The 18,759-nt window shown below is 41.1% G+C and overlaps 1 protein-coding gene across 9 annotated transcripts in view; it reads left to right on the top strand.

Moving 5' to 3' along the window:
• PKHD1 (PKHD1 ciliary IPT domain containing fibrocystin/polyductin) overlaps positions 1 to 18,759 on the top strand; it is a 368,837-nt gene that overhangs the window by 270,641 nt on the left and 79,437 nt on the right. For all 9 annotated transcript variants that reach the window (XM_032463248.1, XM_032463247.1, XM_032463246.1 and 6 more), the window contains 3 exons: positions 3,556 to 4,434; positions 5,069 to 5,237; positions 7,367 to 7,524. In XM_032463248.1, coding sequence (XP_032319139.1) covers positions 3,556 to 4,434; positions 5,069 to 5,237; positions 7,367 to 7,524 — 1,206 coding nt within the window. The remainder of the gene's footprint in view (positions 1 to 3,555; positions 4,435 to 5,068; positions 5,238 to 7,366; positions 7,525 to 18,759) is intronic.

Genomic DNA, 18,759 nt, shown 5'->3' with positions numbered 1-18,759 from the left:
AGCTTCCCACCAGAAAGGATGATCTGGTCCAAAATGTCTGCGTGGAGGTGGCAGAACCCTGTTCTGGAAGGCTGAGACAGAGGCTGAGTTCTGGATGCATAAACACACAACTACCCAGTAGTTTATGAAGATGGAGGGTTAGGGAGGGAGCACAAGACAGGGCCCCTTTTCATGGAAACTGCAAGAAACCAGGCAGGAGCCTGGTCACAGGAGCAGGAGAGAAGGTCAGTTCTCAGAGCGGAGCATCAGAGCCAGAGGTGAACCACCCGCAGGCCGGACTCGGGCCTGAGCCTCAGCCTGCTGGTTACGGCTCTTAGGTCGTCCCCGGGGAAGGGAAAGGGAATCTGTGTTGGATGCTTCTTTGTGGATCAGGAACCATGCTCCTCCTCACACCTGTTTTATTTCATTTAATCCTAATATCCTTGTTAGAGAGACATTTTATCCTCTTTCTTTGTGGATGGAAACAGAGTCTATCATAAATTTGCCTGCTTATTTGTGAAACTTTGTTATGAGCTTGTGAACTTCTTGAGGGTAAGGTTGGGGCTCTCAGCCCTCTTGTCCTAGTAGAGGAAGTGCTGGGTATTGAGTGCTCAGTAAATGTGGATGAATTAAATAAACGAAGAGAAGGAAAAGTCATCCAGCTGCCAAGTGGTGGAGGTAGCCTTCAAATTCAAGCCTGATTCTGAAACCCTAGTTAAATTTGCAATTTTATAATCACTTTAGATTTTTTTTTAAGTTGTGAAGGGAGTATGAAGAGTTCCTGTGTACCTTTCATTAGATTTCCCTCTTGTGAATATCTGACACAACTCTGATATGCTTGTGAAAACCAATAAACGAACACTGGTGCATGACTATTGACTGAACATGAGACATTATTGAGATTCTGCGTGTTTCTCCACCAATGTCCGTTTTCTGTTCCAGAATGCAATCCAGGTCCCCGCACTATATTAAGAACCCTTGGATTTTTCTGTACTATGTTCCAGAGCCTGGATGAGGCAGGATTTGCAGGTGTAGGACAAGGTTGCCAGCTACGGGTTGAACGGTTATAGGGCAGAAATGCAGGCCAGGATTTACACGTCTTGCTTCTAAATCAGAGACCTCTGTCATTCTCCTCCTTCTGACCAGTAATATCCAGCAAGGTGTACTCAGAACTGTGATGAACCGAAGGAAAATTAAGAGAAGAGTGGTGAACAAAATCGTTGCTTAATTCTCCATTTAAATACTCAAGACATTTTAAGTATTTACACTTGATTAGTTTGCATTGGTTGATTTAATATGCACACAAGTCAAAAGATCTTGGACAATTTAAAACTGAATTTTAACCATGCAAGTACGACATTAAAAAAAAAAAAAAAAAGAAACACACTAAGTAAAATAAGAATGATGCATGGCCTTGGCTGAGATTCTAGAACCATGTTCCATTCTGAGAGATAAGCTTTTGCGTGTGGACTCACACCGGCATTGGCGCCCTTTGTGCTGGAGTTCCTGGAGGGCAGGTCCTACGAGCCCTTTCAGCTGTGTGCTGCTGGTGAGGGATACTTCAAATTACGTCCGAAGTGTTATCTCCAGACAAATAGTTTTATCGTTCTGTGAACATTTCCACACCATCTACCAGTGTCTCCTGAATCAGCGTCCTTTGAGGAATTTGGATCTATTGGAATTCTGTTGTCTGACCACAAAGAAGGACACACATACCTCATCCGCCCTCCTCGCAGCAGCCTGGTTCCCTCTGGTCGCTGATTTGCGAGGGTTCAGGTTTCTCATCTGTGAAAACGGGGTGGGGAGGGGGAAGGTGGAGGAGTAAGGGTGGACCAACCATCTTGGAGCTTGAAATACTGTTACTAAAACACCACAGCTCCCTCTGTTTTTATTGAGGGAAATAACTTTATAGTTTACCTTGAACAGTACCTTAAAAAAAAAAAAAGAAGAAAGAAAAGAAGTGGCCGATGAGATATGTTGTTGGCACAGGGCTGTAGCCCAGTCACCGGGATCTCAGTGCAAAGCTGTGTCTTTGACTCCATTTTGTCCCACACTCTTCCCCTCTGTGCTTGTGTGTGAGTTAACCACACAGCCTCTGCATCTGTGCGCCTAGGTCCAAGTCCCAGCGTGTTACTTACCGCTTCTCTGCCTCAGTTTTCCTATCTGTAAAATGGGGATAATCACTGCACCTATCTTGTAGGAGTTTTACAAAAATTATCAGTCATATGTGTTATCACTCATATGTGAAATCTAAAAAAAAAAAAAAAGAAAAAAAAAAGGACACTGTGAACTCATCTACAAAACAGAAACAGACTCACAGACATAGTAAACAATCTTATGGTTACTGGGAAAGGGGGTGGGAAGGGATGAATTTGGGAGTTTGAGATTTGCAATTGTTAGCCACTATGTATAAAAATAGATTTAAAAAGGTTTCTTCTGTAGAGCACAGGGAACTGTATTCAATATCTTGTAATAACCTTTAATTAAAAAGAATATGAAAACAAATATATGTACATATATGCATGACTGGGACATGATGCTGTACACGAGAGACTGACACATTGTAACTGACTGTACTTCAATAAAGAAAGAATGCATATATATGGTATGCAGAGATATGTAGATACATATGGCTAAATATAGTGCATGGTTTGCAATGAGTGCTTTTTAGAGTTAGGTGTTATATTTATCAATTCACTTCATTTTTCCTCAATGCTCATATTATTTTCTATTTTATCAAGAGTATATACACTGATAAATTAGTGCTCATATTTTTAAATCAATCTAGTGGCTGTATTTTATACTGTTTTAACAATATCTGCTTAAAATAGGATAAGTAGAAGTCCCAATGAGACTGAGTAATTTGCTGTCCTTTCTTGACATAAAAAAAATGTAGAAAATCCTGTTATTTATGAAAATGAAACAGGGAATATTGCATGGCTAGGACTAGAAATAGAGAAAAAAATTATTCTTTAAAGTCACTTAAAATATGTTACTGCTTCTATTATGTCTTAATCAGGAAGCATGTATTGAATATCATGTTTCTGGACATAAATTGAGCAGAAGTTTTGCACTTAAACTCCTCTTAAAAAGATTTAAAATATTGTGTGTAGTTGGCCATTATTTTCACTCATGTGGTATCTTTGTGGGGATGATTATGGCCTTTCCACATGGGGTTACTGAGAGGAGACCTGACTTCGAGGTGAGTGGCCCCCATTCTCTTCTTTCTTAGCCGGTCCCTTGACCCAGCCCTGCAGACAGGTGCACAGCATCTTTAAGCTAGCTGTGCCCATCTGCAAAGCCTATCTCTTTCCTGTGTCTCTTTCCTCTCCCCCATCCTATCACCAGGCTCTTCAGAAGGCACAGGAGACTTTCTCAGGCCGTAGTGTGATATTTTTAATGATTCTTATTTTGTTGGTGAGACTCAGTGGTGTGCGGGATAGTGCTGGCGCTGGAAATAAACTATTGCCTTTTAATGAAAAACCTGCATCTCCTGATGCCGATGAGTGGCCCATGCTTCCGCCTTTTGGAGGGAGGGAGGAAGAAAGTACCTGATGCCATGTGTCTGGCTTGCAGGTGTCCTTCAACTTTTCAATGTGGAAATTCGGAACTTGGGGTCGCCGTTGTATTCATCCATCGACCTCACCAACGTGTCGGCAGGATCCTGGATAATATCTTCGACTCTGCACCAAAGCTGCGGTGGGGGCATTCGTGCAGTGGCCAGTCGTGGGATCATTTTAAATGACAATCTGGTGTTTGGCACAGTGGGCCACGGCATTGATTTGGAGGGTCAAGGCTATTCTCTCTCCAATAACCTTGTGGTTCTCATGACACAGTCAGCATGGTCTACTGTGTGGGTGGCAGGAATCAAAGTGAATCAGGCCAAGGACGTTCACCTCCATGGCAACGTTGTGGCAGGATCAGAGCGACTTGGGTTTCACGTCCGGGGCCACAGGTGCTCCTCTCCCGAAGCTCTCTGGTCTGACAACGTGGTGCACTCATGTCTTCATGGCCTCCATCTCTATCAGGAGTGTGGACCTGACAACTGTACCAGTGTCTCTGGCTTCTTGGCTTTCAAGAACTTTGACTATGGTGCCATGCTGCGTGTGCAGAACAGCGTGGAAGTAGAGAACGTCACTCTGGTGGACAATGCTGTCGGCCTTTGGGCAGCAGTGTATGTGTCTTCTGCTCCACAGTGTTACATTGAAAATGTATGGATTGTGCTGAAGAATTCAGTCCTTGTGGCCACAAGCTCATCTTTTGACTGCATTCAGGACAGAGTCAAGCCCCGCTCTGCCAACGTGACCTCGGCGGATCGAGCTCCTTCCAATCCCAGAGGGGGTCGAGTTGGTCTTTTGTGGCCTGTGTTCACCTCCGAACCACATCAGTGGCCTCGGGAGCCGTGGCACAAAGTGAGGAGTGGCCGTTCCATTTCAGGCATCATAAAACTTCAAGGTAGGATGTTTGCGTTTCCAAGCAATGTTGTTTCATATGTCTGTGCTTAACATCTTTAATAGTATTTTGAAATTATATCCACTGGACCGTGTAGTCCAGTGCTTGTTCAGTGGACCACCTGCTGGGTACTGGTAACCACCATGGTGGTTTATGATGACAGTGAGCGATTCCTTTAAAAAGCCGTTTCTTTATACATGTTGAAGAAATTTACAGCCATTATTTAATTGGATTATATGACTAATCTCTTATGGTAGGCGTTATTTTTCCTATTACACAGAGGAGGACGCTGAGACTCAGAAGTTGTGCCTCACTGAGGTTAAGTAGTTGGTGGGGCAGCGAGGATTAAGTTCAGTTATACTACAGCCTATGCGGAGAGTCCTCTGTAAGGTCTCTTCTGTTACTGTTGTACTCACTCCCCACTGGATCTTGATCAAACCTTTGATGGTAAGTATTGGTCTCAAGACTTCAGTGTGTTGGAATTCAAGAATGAAAGATATCTTAAGTCAAGATCAACGTAAACTCCTGGAACTACCCTGGAGATATGTTAGTATAAGAAATTTTGGTTGTGTAGTTGATATTTGTGGTTGGTAGTGATATGATCTAATGTTACGATACCTTGAATTTTTTTTTTCAGATGTGACCTTTTCTAGTTTTGTGAAGAGTTGCTATAGTGATGATCTAGATGTCTGCATCCTGCCCAATGCAGAGAACACTGGAGTTGTGCATCCAATAACAGCAGAGAGGACCAGGATGCGAAAGATCAAAGATAAAAACAAGTTCTACTTTCCTCCTTTACAAACCAGGTACCAGTTTTGATATTTATAATGAGCCATATTTAGGAAGTATGTGGTCATTCTCCAAATACCTAAACAGTTTTTTTTTTAAAGGATAAAATCATCAGTGAGAGTAGAAGTAAGTCCTTTTAGGAAGATATGGTGGACTGATTGGCTCCAATTCTTTACCCTTCTACATTCATGCCCTTTGATATATGATTTTTGCAATTTCTCTCACTAACAAGGTGGAGGCTCTCTCTCTTGGATCTGAGATTCACTGTGTGGCATCTTCTGGCTAACAAATGGGGATGTGATGGGGTGCAAGTTGTACTGATATTGTTTAATTGTTCTGTCATTATTAGAGATACTTCTTTGGGATATTTTCAAAGTCAATGGAAAAAAATTGACGCTAATTCCTGAATCTTCCATGAAGTATGGTGTCACTAGTCTTCAGAAGAAGGCTTGGGAGCCTTTGTGCAGGGACTAGTGGATAGAAGGAGACCATGTCTGCTGTCAGGAATAATGAACGATACGGCTTAGACACGGAGCACGTGTAACTCCTGTTCTTGAACATACAAGCTGCGAGTTTTATTCAAGAATCCAAAAACTAGACAAGGAATTCTTTTTGCCATTAGAGGAAGTTGGAAAGTTAGAAGCAGGGAGAATGGGTTACTTTTTCCTCCCCTGTAACACCGGGGAAAATGTCTTAAGTTGGAAGAAAAGAATCAGGAATAATCACTCTAATGTCATCATTCTAAGTGAGTAAGCCAGAAAGAAAAAGAAAAATGCCACATGATATCACTCATATGTGGAATCTAAAAAAAAAAAAAAAAAAAAGACACAAATGAACTTATTTACAAAACAGAAACAGACTCACAGACATAGAAAATGTTTTTATGGTTACCAAAGGGGAAAGGGTGGGGGATAAATTAGGAGTTTGGAAATAGCAGATGCACACTACTGTATATGAAATAGATAAACAACAAGGTCCAACTGTTTAGCACAGGGAACTGTATTCAATATCTAATTTTTTTTATTGAGGTATAATCAGTTTACAATGTTGTGTCAATTTCTGGTGTACAGCACAATGCTTCAATCATACATGAATATACATTCATTTTCATATTCTTTCTCATCATAAGCTACTACAAGATATTGAATATATTTATATATCTTATAATAACCTATAATGGAAAAGAAGATGAAAAAATAACATGTACATTTATATGTATGACTGAAACATCATGCTGTACACCAGAAATTGACACATCATTGTAAACTGACTGTACTTCAGTTAAAAAAAAAAGAAAGTTTATGTGTTTGGTCCAACACCAGTCTCTTTTTGGTGACTATCCCTGAATCATTTTTGGAACCTAAACATTATTAGGTACACAATTTGTGTTGTTCTGTCACTTTTTTTCTACTGTCCAATTTCCCTTATGTTCATGTCTTACCTATGGGATCAAATAGTTGTAAAGCTAAATGATATTAGCATCTGATTCTTTGTACTATTAATACCTGACACCTATTGCCATGCTGTAAATACTTAATATTATAACCAAGGTTACCTAAAATATTAGACCAGCGGAAATCAGGTAAATTCTCTCGAATTCAATGTTTTAATTGCCAGTAAGTTGTGTATCTACCCTAAATTCTGAATGTATAAGGAACCATGTCTATTTTTATCACCACTGTATTCCCCAGCCTACAAGCAGTAGGCTTTCAAGATATTTGTTGAATGAGAACATCTTTTTTTTTTACCTTGTTTGCATATAGCACAAATATAATTGATATTATGATGATAGTCTTAGAAGACTGCAAGGCCTGAAAGTTCCATAAAGCAATGATTACATCATGTTTAGTAGATATTAGAGTTAGGAACATTTTATTGTATCTTACATCTTAGAAGGTTAACAATTTATGTAAAGATTACCTATCTAGATATTCAGAATATTTGGTTAATAAGTGTCTTTTCTTCCTTGAACATATAAATTGGAAATAACATATTCTATAGAGTTTTCTTTCTTATCTATATAACATATTGTTAATAACAAAATTCTCTTGAATTTATTTTTCCTAAGGTCAGCACTACCAATCTATACTTCCTTTTCTCTGCTCATCATAGAAATGAGAGAATTGCTTTCTCTCTGTCTTCGCAGGAAAGATTTAGAAACACTGATCTGCTCTGAACCAGATTGCGAAAGCCCCAGAAGATATCTCTTTAAGGATCTGGATGGGAGAGCCCTGGGTCTACCTCCACCAGTTTCTGTATTTCCTAAAACCGAGGGGGAATGGACTGGATCCTTCTTCAACACAGGTCAGTGCTCTCTGAACTCGCCACCGCCAGTAGGGGGAGCACGAGTGTGACGGAGCTGGTCGGGCTGTGTGTCCAGTGGGAACAAAAATCCTGGAGAACTGAGTGAGCTCTAGAGTTGTGTCACAGGCATGTCGAGTGCTTAAGAGGTGTCACAACAACACTGTTTTGCCCTCCATGAGATTGCCTGTGTCTGTGTCAAAAGTCTAGGTTCCCGGCACACCCCTGTGCACAGGTGGAGGGAACAGTCTGCTCTCTGGTCACCTGGGCCCAAAGCAGTGCTCTCTGTGCTCAGCATTTCACGGCATCTGCCGTGGAGCCACCTCCTCTGGCTTCTGAGTCTTTCTTTGTCGTTCATCAGAGCCGCACACTCTCACTGTGGAAAGCTGGGAGAGTAGATGCATGCTTTCTTCTTTGCCTGCCTTTTCTCCATCTTCTAACTGTCGCTGGGGGACTGCGATCAAAAGCCCTCCTTATTCTTCCTGCTTTTACAACTGCAGCCCATTTGGCCATCAGTTTTTGTGGCTGGACCCCTGAAGAGATCATTGTCTTTCTTCTTTCACTAATAATGAGACTCTGAGTTTTTTTGTTCAGGTGGAAACTGCTGCAAACAGATCTAAAGAACTTCCCCAGCCTTCTTCCTATGTCATGGGCTGATGCTTTTCGGACCTCTTTTCTAGTCTCCCTTTCTCCTTTTAAGTTCTGAATGTATGAATATTCTAGGGCTCTGTCCTGAGACCTCTTCTCTTCCTATCCTGCTCCCAAGCCCGAAGCTGCAATACCGTTCAGTGCTAATGACCTCCAGTTTGTGTCTCCAGCCCAGACTCCACCGTGAACTTTGATCTGTTCCATCCAACTGCCTCCATTGGGAATTATCATTGGCAACATGCCCCCAGTAGGATTCTTGACCTCTGCCCCCATCCACAACCTGCATTTTGCCCGTTGACCCTACCTCAGTAATTGATACCATCATTCATGTTGCTATTTAAGTAAAAAAAAAAAAAAAGGAGCAATCCTTTATTCTTCTTTTTCCTCACCCAAGCTCTCCCACTTCTAACCATCGTCATCTCTCACTTGACTAGTCTCCTAACTGATTTTCTTGCTTTCACTTCTGTACCTTATAGTCTTTCCCACACAGTAGCCAAAGTGATATTTTCAGCGTTCCAGTGGTTTTCTACCACTCAGAATCAAATCCAAAGTACGAGTGTATGAGTCTTGTAGTTTCTGGTTCCTGCCTGTCTCTCTCCCTTCATCTTCTATGATACCCTTTTGACTTACTCATCATGGTTTTATTTTCCCTTTAATATGATAAGCTTATCCCTACCTCACGGCCTTTGCATTGGCTAGTTCCTCTGCCTGAAATAGCCTGGTCTCACTTCTTTGCAGAGCTGGCTCCTCTTGTTCAAATGGCAACTCCTCAGGAAAGCCATCCCTGATTGCCTGGTCTAAAATAATTACTTCTCCATTATTCTCTAACCCTACTGTGCCTGCTTTATTTTTTGTCAGCATTCCAGTACTTGGAATCATACTATAACTGTGCTTGTTTAGTTGTTGACTTACTGTTTGCCCTCTTAGAATGCAAACTGGGTGAGGGCAAGAATTTTGCCCTGTTCACTGCTGTGTATTTGGGGGATGCTCAACAAGTATTAGTGGGTGGACTGATGAAATGAATGACTTCTTGATAACCAAGTGGAATATCAATGCTGTTTGCTCCAAACCACTTAAGAACATACAGGAGAAATTGGGGCCCTAGATGGTTGGTTTAAGGATTTATCTCTAATATGGGGTCCTGGGACCAAGACATTCTATGTATCATTTTATTTGTTTCCACCTTTCTTCCATTAGAACTATTACTGTTTTATAGCACTTAGCATTTAGAAGAGTTTCTACATAAGTCTTTTAATTACCATGCAATTTCATGCTTCAACACTTTTTCATGCTTTCCTTAAAATTTTTTGCAGGTTTGAAGGCTTATCTTTGCAACAGAGTGACATGCTATGGATTATAGGATGGTTTATAAAAAGTTAATGCTGAGTGCATGAAACATGCCAAACAAGTACTAATTTTGATATGCTGGTGATATATGTTGAATATAACCGGCAGGTTCATTTTTTTTGCACAAAAATATGAAATTCAAGGAATTGTACCTATTGAAAAAATAAATGCAGGGTAGTAAATGGGAAAAAAAGATAGGAAGCTGCTCTCTCATTTACTCCTAGAATCTACTCAGATAGCTTTCTGCCGAAAGTTATTCCCTTGGCTTAAAGAATCCTCCCACGTTAGAGGTGTTCATCAGGAAAACATCCTCGTGCTTTAAAATAAATACACGAATCATTGTGGGGATTTTCTGAACTTGTGGTTTTGCTGAAGCTTCTCTTTCTGTGGAAATAGTAGCCAGGGATCTGTATCTCAGTGTATTGAATAAAAATTACCAATTCAAAAAAGAATAAGGACTAAAGATAATGTCTTAGTTTGGGTTGCCCCAGGCGCAGACCCTGATTCAAGGCTGAGGATCCAAGTAGTTTATGATGGGGGTGAAATCAGGGTTCTGGAGAAGTGGGGCAGTGAGACAGGGAGAGGAATGAAGCCAGGAAAGGATGTGTCATCCATCCGACTGGTCACCACCATGAACAACTGGAGCTCACGTCTGGTGGGGAAGTCCAGGAGGCCATGGGAACGTGAGCCACAGCTGTCCCAGCTGAGCTGTGGAGACGCTGAGTTGTTTATACTTCAGATCACTACTCTTCACTGGCTGAGGGATGCTCCTGGGGTCATTAACTCTCCAGCTTTTTGGCTTTTCCAGAATAAGCCAATTGTGCTCTTTGCTGTGGCCAGGAAAACCTTTCTCAGAAAGGAGTCATAGGTGTTCATGGCAGCACTATTTACAATAGCCAAGACATGGAAGCAATCTAAATGTCCATCGACAGATGATTGGATAAAGAAAATGTCACACACACACACACACACACACACACACACACACACACACACACACACACAATGGAATACTACTCAGCCATAAAAAAGAATAAAATAATGCCATTTGCAGCAACACGAATGGACCCAAGGGATTGTCATACTAAGTGAAGTAAGCCAGAAGGAGAATGAAAAATACCATATGATATCACTTATATGTGGAATCTAAAAAAAGAGACATAAATGAACTTATTTACAAAACAGAAACAGACTCACAGACATAGAAAACAAACTTATAGTTACCAAAGGGGAAAGAGGGGAGATGGATAAATTAGAAGTTTGGGGTTTGCAGATACACACTACTATATGTAAAATAGATAGATAGCAGGGTCTTACTGTACAGGACAGGGAACTATAGTCAATACCTCATAATGGCCTATTAATGAAAAAGAATACGAAAAGGAATATGTGTATGTGTGTGTGTGTGTGTGAATCACCATGCTAAACACAAGAAATTAACACAACATTGTAAACTGATTTCAATTAAAAAAAAGAAAGGAGTGCCACGTTTTTGCAGTAGCTGTCTTTAGTCTTTGATATGCGAAGGTGAGTGCCAGGAACACAGGGTGGGTGGCACTGAAAATATCTCTTCCAAACAGGAACTCAAAAATGTCCATCAAATACTCCAGGGGTGAATAACAGTGTTCTCTCCATGAACTCTCAGGTGGTTGCTTACCGTGTGCTGTGAATACACTGCTTAGGCACCAACATGCTCTTGCTGCTGGTTGAAAAGCTGTCATTTTTATTTTTTTCACCCCTCTTTGTCTTGGTTGTGAAGCAGGATTCAATGGTCAGACTCCGGCAGGTATTATGACATTACATACTACCAACCATCGCATGGGCACGCGTGTGTGAGTGGCTGGGGGAATCCTGGAGGTGTGTATGGCGGACTGCATTAAACTTCTCAAGCTTTAAAGATTTTAAACGAGGTTGCTATAGGTACCCACTGCAAGGATTCCCACAGTAGGATCTGCTGTTTACTGCACTGAAAATACAATCCATGTCCCCTTTCAGTGAAGGAGGCGGCACATTGTAAATGGTGCTTTCCAGGTACTAACAGGACCGTGGTGTTTTCCTGTGACTTCCAAAACAGGAATAGAACCCTCCTTCCCTAATGCAAGTCCCTTTTAATTTTTTAAACCAGTTTCTTCTGTGCTACTTTCTGATTCCTGTCCCCAGTCTGGTAGAGGAGAAACGTACACATTTCAGCCTTAAGAGTGTAAATGTCTGTTTTATTATTTTTCCTCTTGGAGTCAAGAATCTATGACCATCTCTGAAACAGGGAGAGCAGCGAAGCGGGTGGAAACGGAGACCGCTGGAACCAGCTCTCATGTTTATTGCAAATGGTGTGGAGCTTCACACACCTTTCGGCCTCTCTCAATTTTATTAACCAACAGTCTGGAGTCCATTGCCTCTGAGGTTTATTTTAATTTGAAAAATACTGATTTTAGTTGCACACAGAAGTTCACATGCAAAATTCAGACAGATATCCACAGGTTCCAGCATATTGTTCTAAACTCTGGCTTGGGGAGCAAAAATTATCCATGTGAATCAGCTATGAGGAAGACTGTGCCAGTGGGTTTTGCTATCTGTGTAATGCAGGGTGTGTAGCCAGGGGAAAAGTTTGCTGTTAAATTTGTTTTGTACTTATCTGTAAGTTTGCATGTGCAGCCAACTTGGAAACACGCATGGCAACCCAGGGCAAGGCAGCTAATCCCAAGTAGGAGATCCTCTAAGCACAATTTGCATTTCATTCTGGAAAGAAGATTTCTTTTGGTTTGTGGAGGCATCTGATAATCTGAAAATCCAAAATTGTTTAGAAAAACAAAGCCTGGAAATGAACATCCCACTTAGGTAGGACTAGATAGGTATCAGAGCTTTCTGCTCTGGCTTCTGGCTCACTTCCTGTCTGTCCCAGGCTACAAACGGATGGCGTCACCTCTTAGCCCAGCTCCTACCTGTGGGGTCCCGGTGTCATTGGGAGAGGACGGAAAGAAGCCGGAGCTTTTGTTTCAAGGGCAGTTTACAATTTCTTAGCCATGAGGTCGAAAGTAGAAAGGGGGTATAATGGCAGTTAGCGTTCCTTGGGCATCCTTCTGCATGCTAAGTGCTGCAGTTGGCATTTTCATTTATTCAGCAAGTGCATTTGGGCCATCTGTAGGCTATGTGCCTTTCTAAGGATGGGAACTGTAGCTGTGAACAAGACAACACTCCTGCTCTCATCAAGCTTATGTTCCAGTGGAGCTACATCTGCATCTGTATCTGTATCTCTATCTCTGTCTGTATCTCTATCTGTGTCTGTATCTATACTTATATCAAAATCTGTATCCATGTCTCTGTATATCTACATAACTATACATCTATATCTATGAACAAATAAATAAAATATTCCAATAGCGATGAGAGGTATGAAGAAAATAGAGTTTTTGGCTAGAGGGTAGTTTGAGGTATGCATGGTGTGTGTGGGTGTATGAGGGAGATGCTATTGGAAATATTCGAGTTTCAATTCCAGTGAGGCCTGAGTGAGGAACAAGGACTCACTGCTCTGAGCAGAGGCAGAAGCTTTCCAGGGCGTGGGACCAGCCAGAGCAGGGGCTCTGAGACCAGAATGGCCTCGGTGCATCTGAGGGGTGGGCAGAGGGGAGACTAGGGTGAGGGGTGCTGTGTTAATGAGATGGGACGTCGCTGCAGGTAGCCAGGGTGTAGCCCCTTTATCGGCCAGAGAAATTTAAGAAGATGATGTTGGAAGGTTTTAAAAAGATGGGGTTGGGATTTTATGCACTCTCTGCAAAGATCGTACAAGCTGCCATGGAGCGAGTGGGTCATGGGTGGGAGCAAGGCCGGGAGCGGGCGGCGCGTTTAGAAAGCTGGGGGTGAGATGCCTTCCTCCACGCGTGGTCCAGCGCCCTGTGCCGCCCGCACTCTTGCCCGCATCCAGTGAGGCAGCGACGGAGACATAGCACGTAGGACTGTGGCAACTTGACAGAGTAGTTCTATGTCTGCTGAATCGAACAAACAAACCTTAGGGCTTTTATTTTGTGTGTTTAATTTGGCTGATAATCTACACTGTATTTTGAAAGAATTCATCCTCAATAGACTGGAAATTTGGAAAGAAGCAAACACAGCAAAATGAGAAACCGCCTCCTCATTCGCTCTCCTGCTCTTGTTCTTCTTTAATTTAGGAGGTGAATTGGATGTGCTTAGGACCGTGACTCCCAAAGCTGGCTTATGGTCAGACTCATCTGGGACATTACACATTCGCTTGCATATGAGAGGACTTTGAGCCGATAGATGTGTGAAGCCCAGGCCGCTGCGTTTAACACGCACACAGACCCTCCCCAAGTGATTCTGCTGTGTCAAGGCTTGAGAATCACTCTTACAGACTCATGTGCTCCCTTTGGAGAAAATAGAGAAGATGTGAAGAAGACAATTAATATCTTTAATTCAAAAAGTGGATAGTTTCAATTTCTCATGAATAATCAAGAATTAGCTCTCTGTGCCAAATACCAGGAGACATAGGCATGCTTGCTTATAAACACACTGGACACATTTCTGAAAGGGCAGAGAACATTAGGAAGACACAGTATTTACAATCTAAATTAAGTCTTTGCATCATAGGAATATATGAAAACTTTTTGAAAAATAGAGATTATTTTTCCGAGTATTTGAAATGAGTTAAGTGACCTCAGCACATCACTTTCACAATATATCACTGGATAAAAATGGGTTCAATGCTAAGTTTATTTTTTAAACTCTATGTTGAATCATTATATAAAACGTCTCAACTCACGATAAGCTTTTCCCACACTTTCCTTTACATCATTCCCAGCAAAGTAACTGTGGCCTGACCAGGACTTCTGACCACATCCACCTTGAGGGCAGGGGAGAGTTTCCCATTCTTTCCCAGGAAAGGACAAGAAACATTTTTCAAATGCTGTTAACTTCTTGTACATGCCCAGAGAAAGAACCTTATAAACCATTGTGGAGACATTCAAAAGTGACTAGCCTGGAATCGAAAATAAAAGATGAGGTGGATAAAAAAAGAAAATAAAGCTGGCATTTGACTGTCAGCCCACAGCGTGATGAAGTGGTTTCTAACTGAGTAATGGGGAAATTCAAGTAACGCGGAGACGTGTACTCAGCTGCTTAGCAGAGAGCGGGGACGCGTTTTTCTCGGCTCTCTGTTGCTTGATCTTGAAATGTGTCTTTTCTTTCAGCTTTCCAGGCTTCTCTTTTCTCCCCCCCATTTGTCCTGGGAATGACAGCAAGATGGCATTATTATAAAATGGGAGAAGGAGCAGGAGGGAGAAAATGAGAGGACAGAATGCAGAGAGGGAACGGTTGTCAGAAAACTTGTCTGCCAGTATCTGTGCATGTAGAGGTCTTTTTCTTCTAGCTAGAGGGGGAAATACCATTCTCTTTTCCCAAGCAATTATAGGCCCCAAAGATTGAAACTTGGTATATAGCTCTTTAATCTTAGCAGATATTTATGGTTAAACATTAGACTTTTAGGATTCCAGATGTCAGGGTATTAAAATATAAAGGCAGAGTGAAGTCTCAGAAAATATTAGAATCTTGGGATATGTGGCTGCAGAGACTTTTACCCCAAGCAGAGAAGGATAAAGCTTCCGGTGGTGCTTTGTAAGACTCAAAAGAACACCTTTCTTCCACCTTATTCTCTCTCTCTCTCTCTCTCCCTCCCCCGTGACTTGCCTGGTGTCCGGGCAGTGAATGGCATAACAATATTCGATTGCATTTTGAAATAGTCCATGCCGTGGATTGCAATGATTTTTTCTGTGTGATTTGTAAAGGCTGATGTGAAGGCGTGTGATCCTTGGAGACAATTTCCTTTTCCTTTCTTCCATCTGGACGTCGTATTCCTTGCTCCTCACATCTTCCATTAACGACTCAGACCTGTTGAGTGCATTTCTGACTCCGTGGTCAGACCGTCACGTGACATTTGATGCCGCTGGTGGGATCGACCCTGAGAGGTCAGCGTTCTTACTCCCTTCATTTTATCGACGTGGAAGCTGGTGTAGGGAAACGGGCGACTTGCCCGTGTCACATGACTGATTAATAGAACCTTCGGCACTGAGCCTGTGTTTCTTGTCTAACACTGTTGTACTGGGCACAGTATCCTCCTTCGAGGTTTTCTTGCTGCTTTCTTGACATCCTCCAGCGTAAGCTCTCTGAGATCTACCAGCTTTTCTCACGCACGAAGCTCTGCCTACACAGAACAAAACCAATGGGACTGTGCAGTTATTCAGGCAATTATCCACCCCAGCTAGCAATAATAATAGTTACTATTTATCTGGCATATTCCATGTGCCACGCATTATGCTGAGTGGCTTATGAACATTCCCATTTATCCCCACAACAACCTTCATGTGGAGAGATCATCATCCCTTTCAGCATTTGAAGGAAGAGGGGTTTAGAAAAGTTAACTAATTTTTCATGGTCCCGCAGCTAGAATGTGCAGAACCAAGATTTTAATCTATGTGTGTCTGACTCTGAAGTCTGGGCTCCTAACTACTTCTAGATAATTATCATTGCGTGGTCTGAATCATCTGGTGGGACGCTGTGCAGAGGTACATTTATCTGAATATTTCACGTGTTTCCATTTTTACATGGTAGCAAATAGATGTCCAGGTTTTAAAAAATAACCGTCAATTCTTATAACGTTATCGAAAGACAGTGCAATAGCAACCACCAAAAAAAATTCTCATTTGGTTCCTCTTCTTCATATATATATATATACATAGCCATTTTCCATGGACAAACTTAATGAACTATGCCACATCCAAGAAAGACATTTTGCCAGTGTTCACCACTGGATGTTGTGTGATGGCAGTAGAGTTGTCTGGAGAAGACGCTTTGGTCACGAGATCAAAAGTGTATCATGGTAATTTTTCTGTAACCTTCCCTTTTACCCCAAAGAATTAACATAGGTTTTTTTCTTTTTTTTTTTTTCTCCTAGCTTAGACACATGTTTATTGGGAACCCAGTGAGAGCAAAGCACTGTATACTGTTGGAGTAGTTAAGAAACCATTCTTGCCCTCATGCAGGAAAAAATGGAATTTGCTCTGAGCCTAGACCATTGGGTAAAATCTCTGAAAGGCATGAATGAGAGAGGCAAGTGCAGAGTTGGGTTTAGAAGCAGCCGATGCAGGCTTCCTGCGTGCTGCAGTGTAATACCTACCCCCCTCCCCCAATCCAGAAGGCTCCCTGGCTCCCACCTGCAGTTGGAGCTCTGTGTCTTTATGTCCTCACTTTACCTCTCACTCAGTTCCAAGATAGCATACCCCACGTCCTACTGCCGTCACCTTACAAGGCTGCCTTCTCACCAGACTGAGTACTTCAGAGGCAAACATCTTTAAATTTTTAGTACAATATTTGGAACATACTCTCTGCCCAGTAAATGTTTGCTGAATGAGGTAATAAATGAATAAATGAGCGAGAAAGTCAGCAACAGAAATTTGCCAGTCAGTTGTTCGGCAAAATAAATTTCACAGGTTTACTCAATATATTACTTGTTTTAGCATTTTCAAAGACTATTTCCCATTCCCTGACCTCAGGAGATTGTGAAAAAATATGGTACGGGGCCAAATAAATGCTGAAAAGTCTGACTAGTCCCATTTTGGCGAGTCCTCACGCACATTAAAATAGTAAAGATTCTGATAAGTCCTGCAATTTAAAAAAATACTGTCTAACTTTGTGTTACCCAGTATTTCTCAAACTTTTTGACTATAGAATACTTTTTCACACTGCACATTAGTACTCCTTGGAATTAGTGTACTTCAGAATGCATTGTGGGGAATATTGTCCCATATTAATCCATTCCTCTGCAGGAACACATGCCAGTCGGAAAGAAATTATGAATACAACAGTTTTGATTTGGATGGTTTCTTGAAGGTCAGTCAGTTCCGCTTGCCATTCAGTGCAAAGATGGCCTCTGTTGTTAACTTTTCCCGAAAGTGGGAATTCATTCTCTTACAATACCGCTTAATGTCGTTTGAATCATTTTAATTATTAGGATCTTCCTTCTATGATGTTTACCCAGTGACCTCGTTTACTTTCTGATGTGACTGTGCATACGTCTAATTCTTTCCATATTGCAGCTTTTCACATATTCAAGACAGTGAACCAGTGATCTTGTAATAAGCCAATATGACTTTTTCAAGCATAGAAATTCTAAGTTTTTTCTGTTAGTCAACACCCATGACAGGTGTTTTTCAGGTCTTCACTTTCTCCATTGGCTTGTTTTTTTGATGTTTTTCCAAAATGTAGAAACCAGAACTGAGTGCTGCTTATCCAGAACATTGTCTAATAGAAATAATAATGCAAGCCACAAGTGTAATTTAAATTTTCTAATGCCCAGGTTAAACAAGGAAAAGAAACAGATGAAATGTAATTTAATAGCATATTTTATTTAATCCAATATATTTAAAATATGATCATTTTCAGATGTGTAACCAATATAAAAATTACTGAAATATTTTCATTTCTTTTTTCATACTGTCTGAAATTTCACCTGAATTTTACGGTTATAGCATATCTCAATTCAGAAACTACAATTTCATCAGAAATATTTGATCTGTGTCTAGATTTCTTAAACTTTACAATTTAAAACTAGATGCACATGGAGAAGTTGTCTCAAATAATCCAGTTTCCGTAGGGTAGTGGTTATCATGTGTGCCTAACAAGTTGTTACAAATATACCAAAACATTTTTCATAACCAAAATGTCATTTTACACTTGAAATTGTAATCAATTGAAATTATGTACAAATTAAAAATTGGTTCCTCAGGCACACTAGTCATATTTCAAAAACTGAAGAACTACATGAAAATGGGTATCTTTCTTCCTTTGTTCTGGAGGGACAAATATTAAAGAGAATTGATTTTTTAAAACCTATGTGCTGGACTCTGTCTTGGTTAAATTTCATTTTTATAAGTCATTTATGTAAGTCATCAGATGCATCTTGGATTTCTAGGACTAGAAACTCACCGCAGAATTAGAAACCATTCTAGAGACCACCGGATTGGTTCCGGGCGTATATCTCAGTCAGTAAAGGAGAGAAGTTTGCCTATAGCTGGGGTTATCTGCCATGAGCAGAAGCTGCTGTTTAAATATCTAGTCGTCCAAGCAAAGCATTGGGGTTTTCTGAGACTGGGAATTTTACTACTCAAGGTCATGATCCTTTATTGAGAAGTCTATTCTCATTTCTATGCTTTGTTAGATGAGAAGCAGTAACATCAATGG

Source organism: Camelus ferus, chromosome 20 (genome assembly GCF_009834535.1).
Source record: "Camelus ferus isolate YT-003-E chromosome 20, BCGSAC_Cfer_1.0, whole genome shotgun sequence".
In the NCBI taxonomy this organism is placed as follows: Eukaryota; Metazoa; Chordata; class Mammalia; order Artiodactyla; family Camelidae; genus Camelus; species Camelus ferus.
Note: the sequence above shows the minus strand (reverse complement) of the source record. Positions and strands in the feature narration are given on the sequence as shown.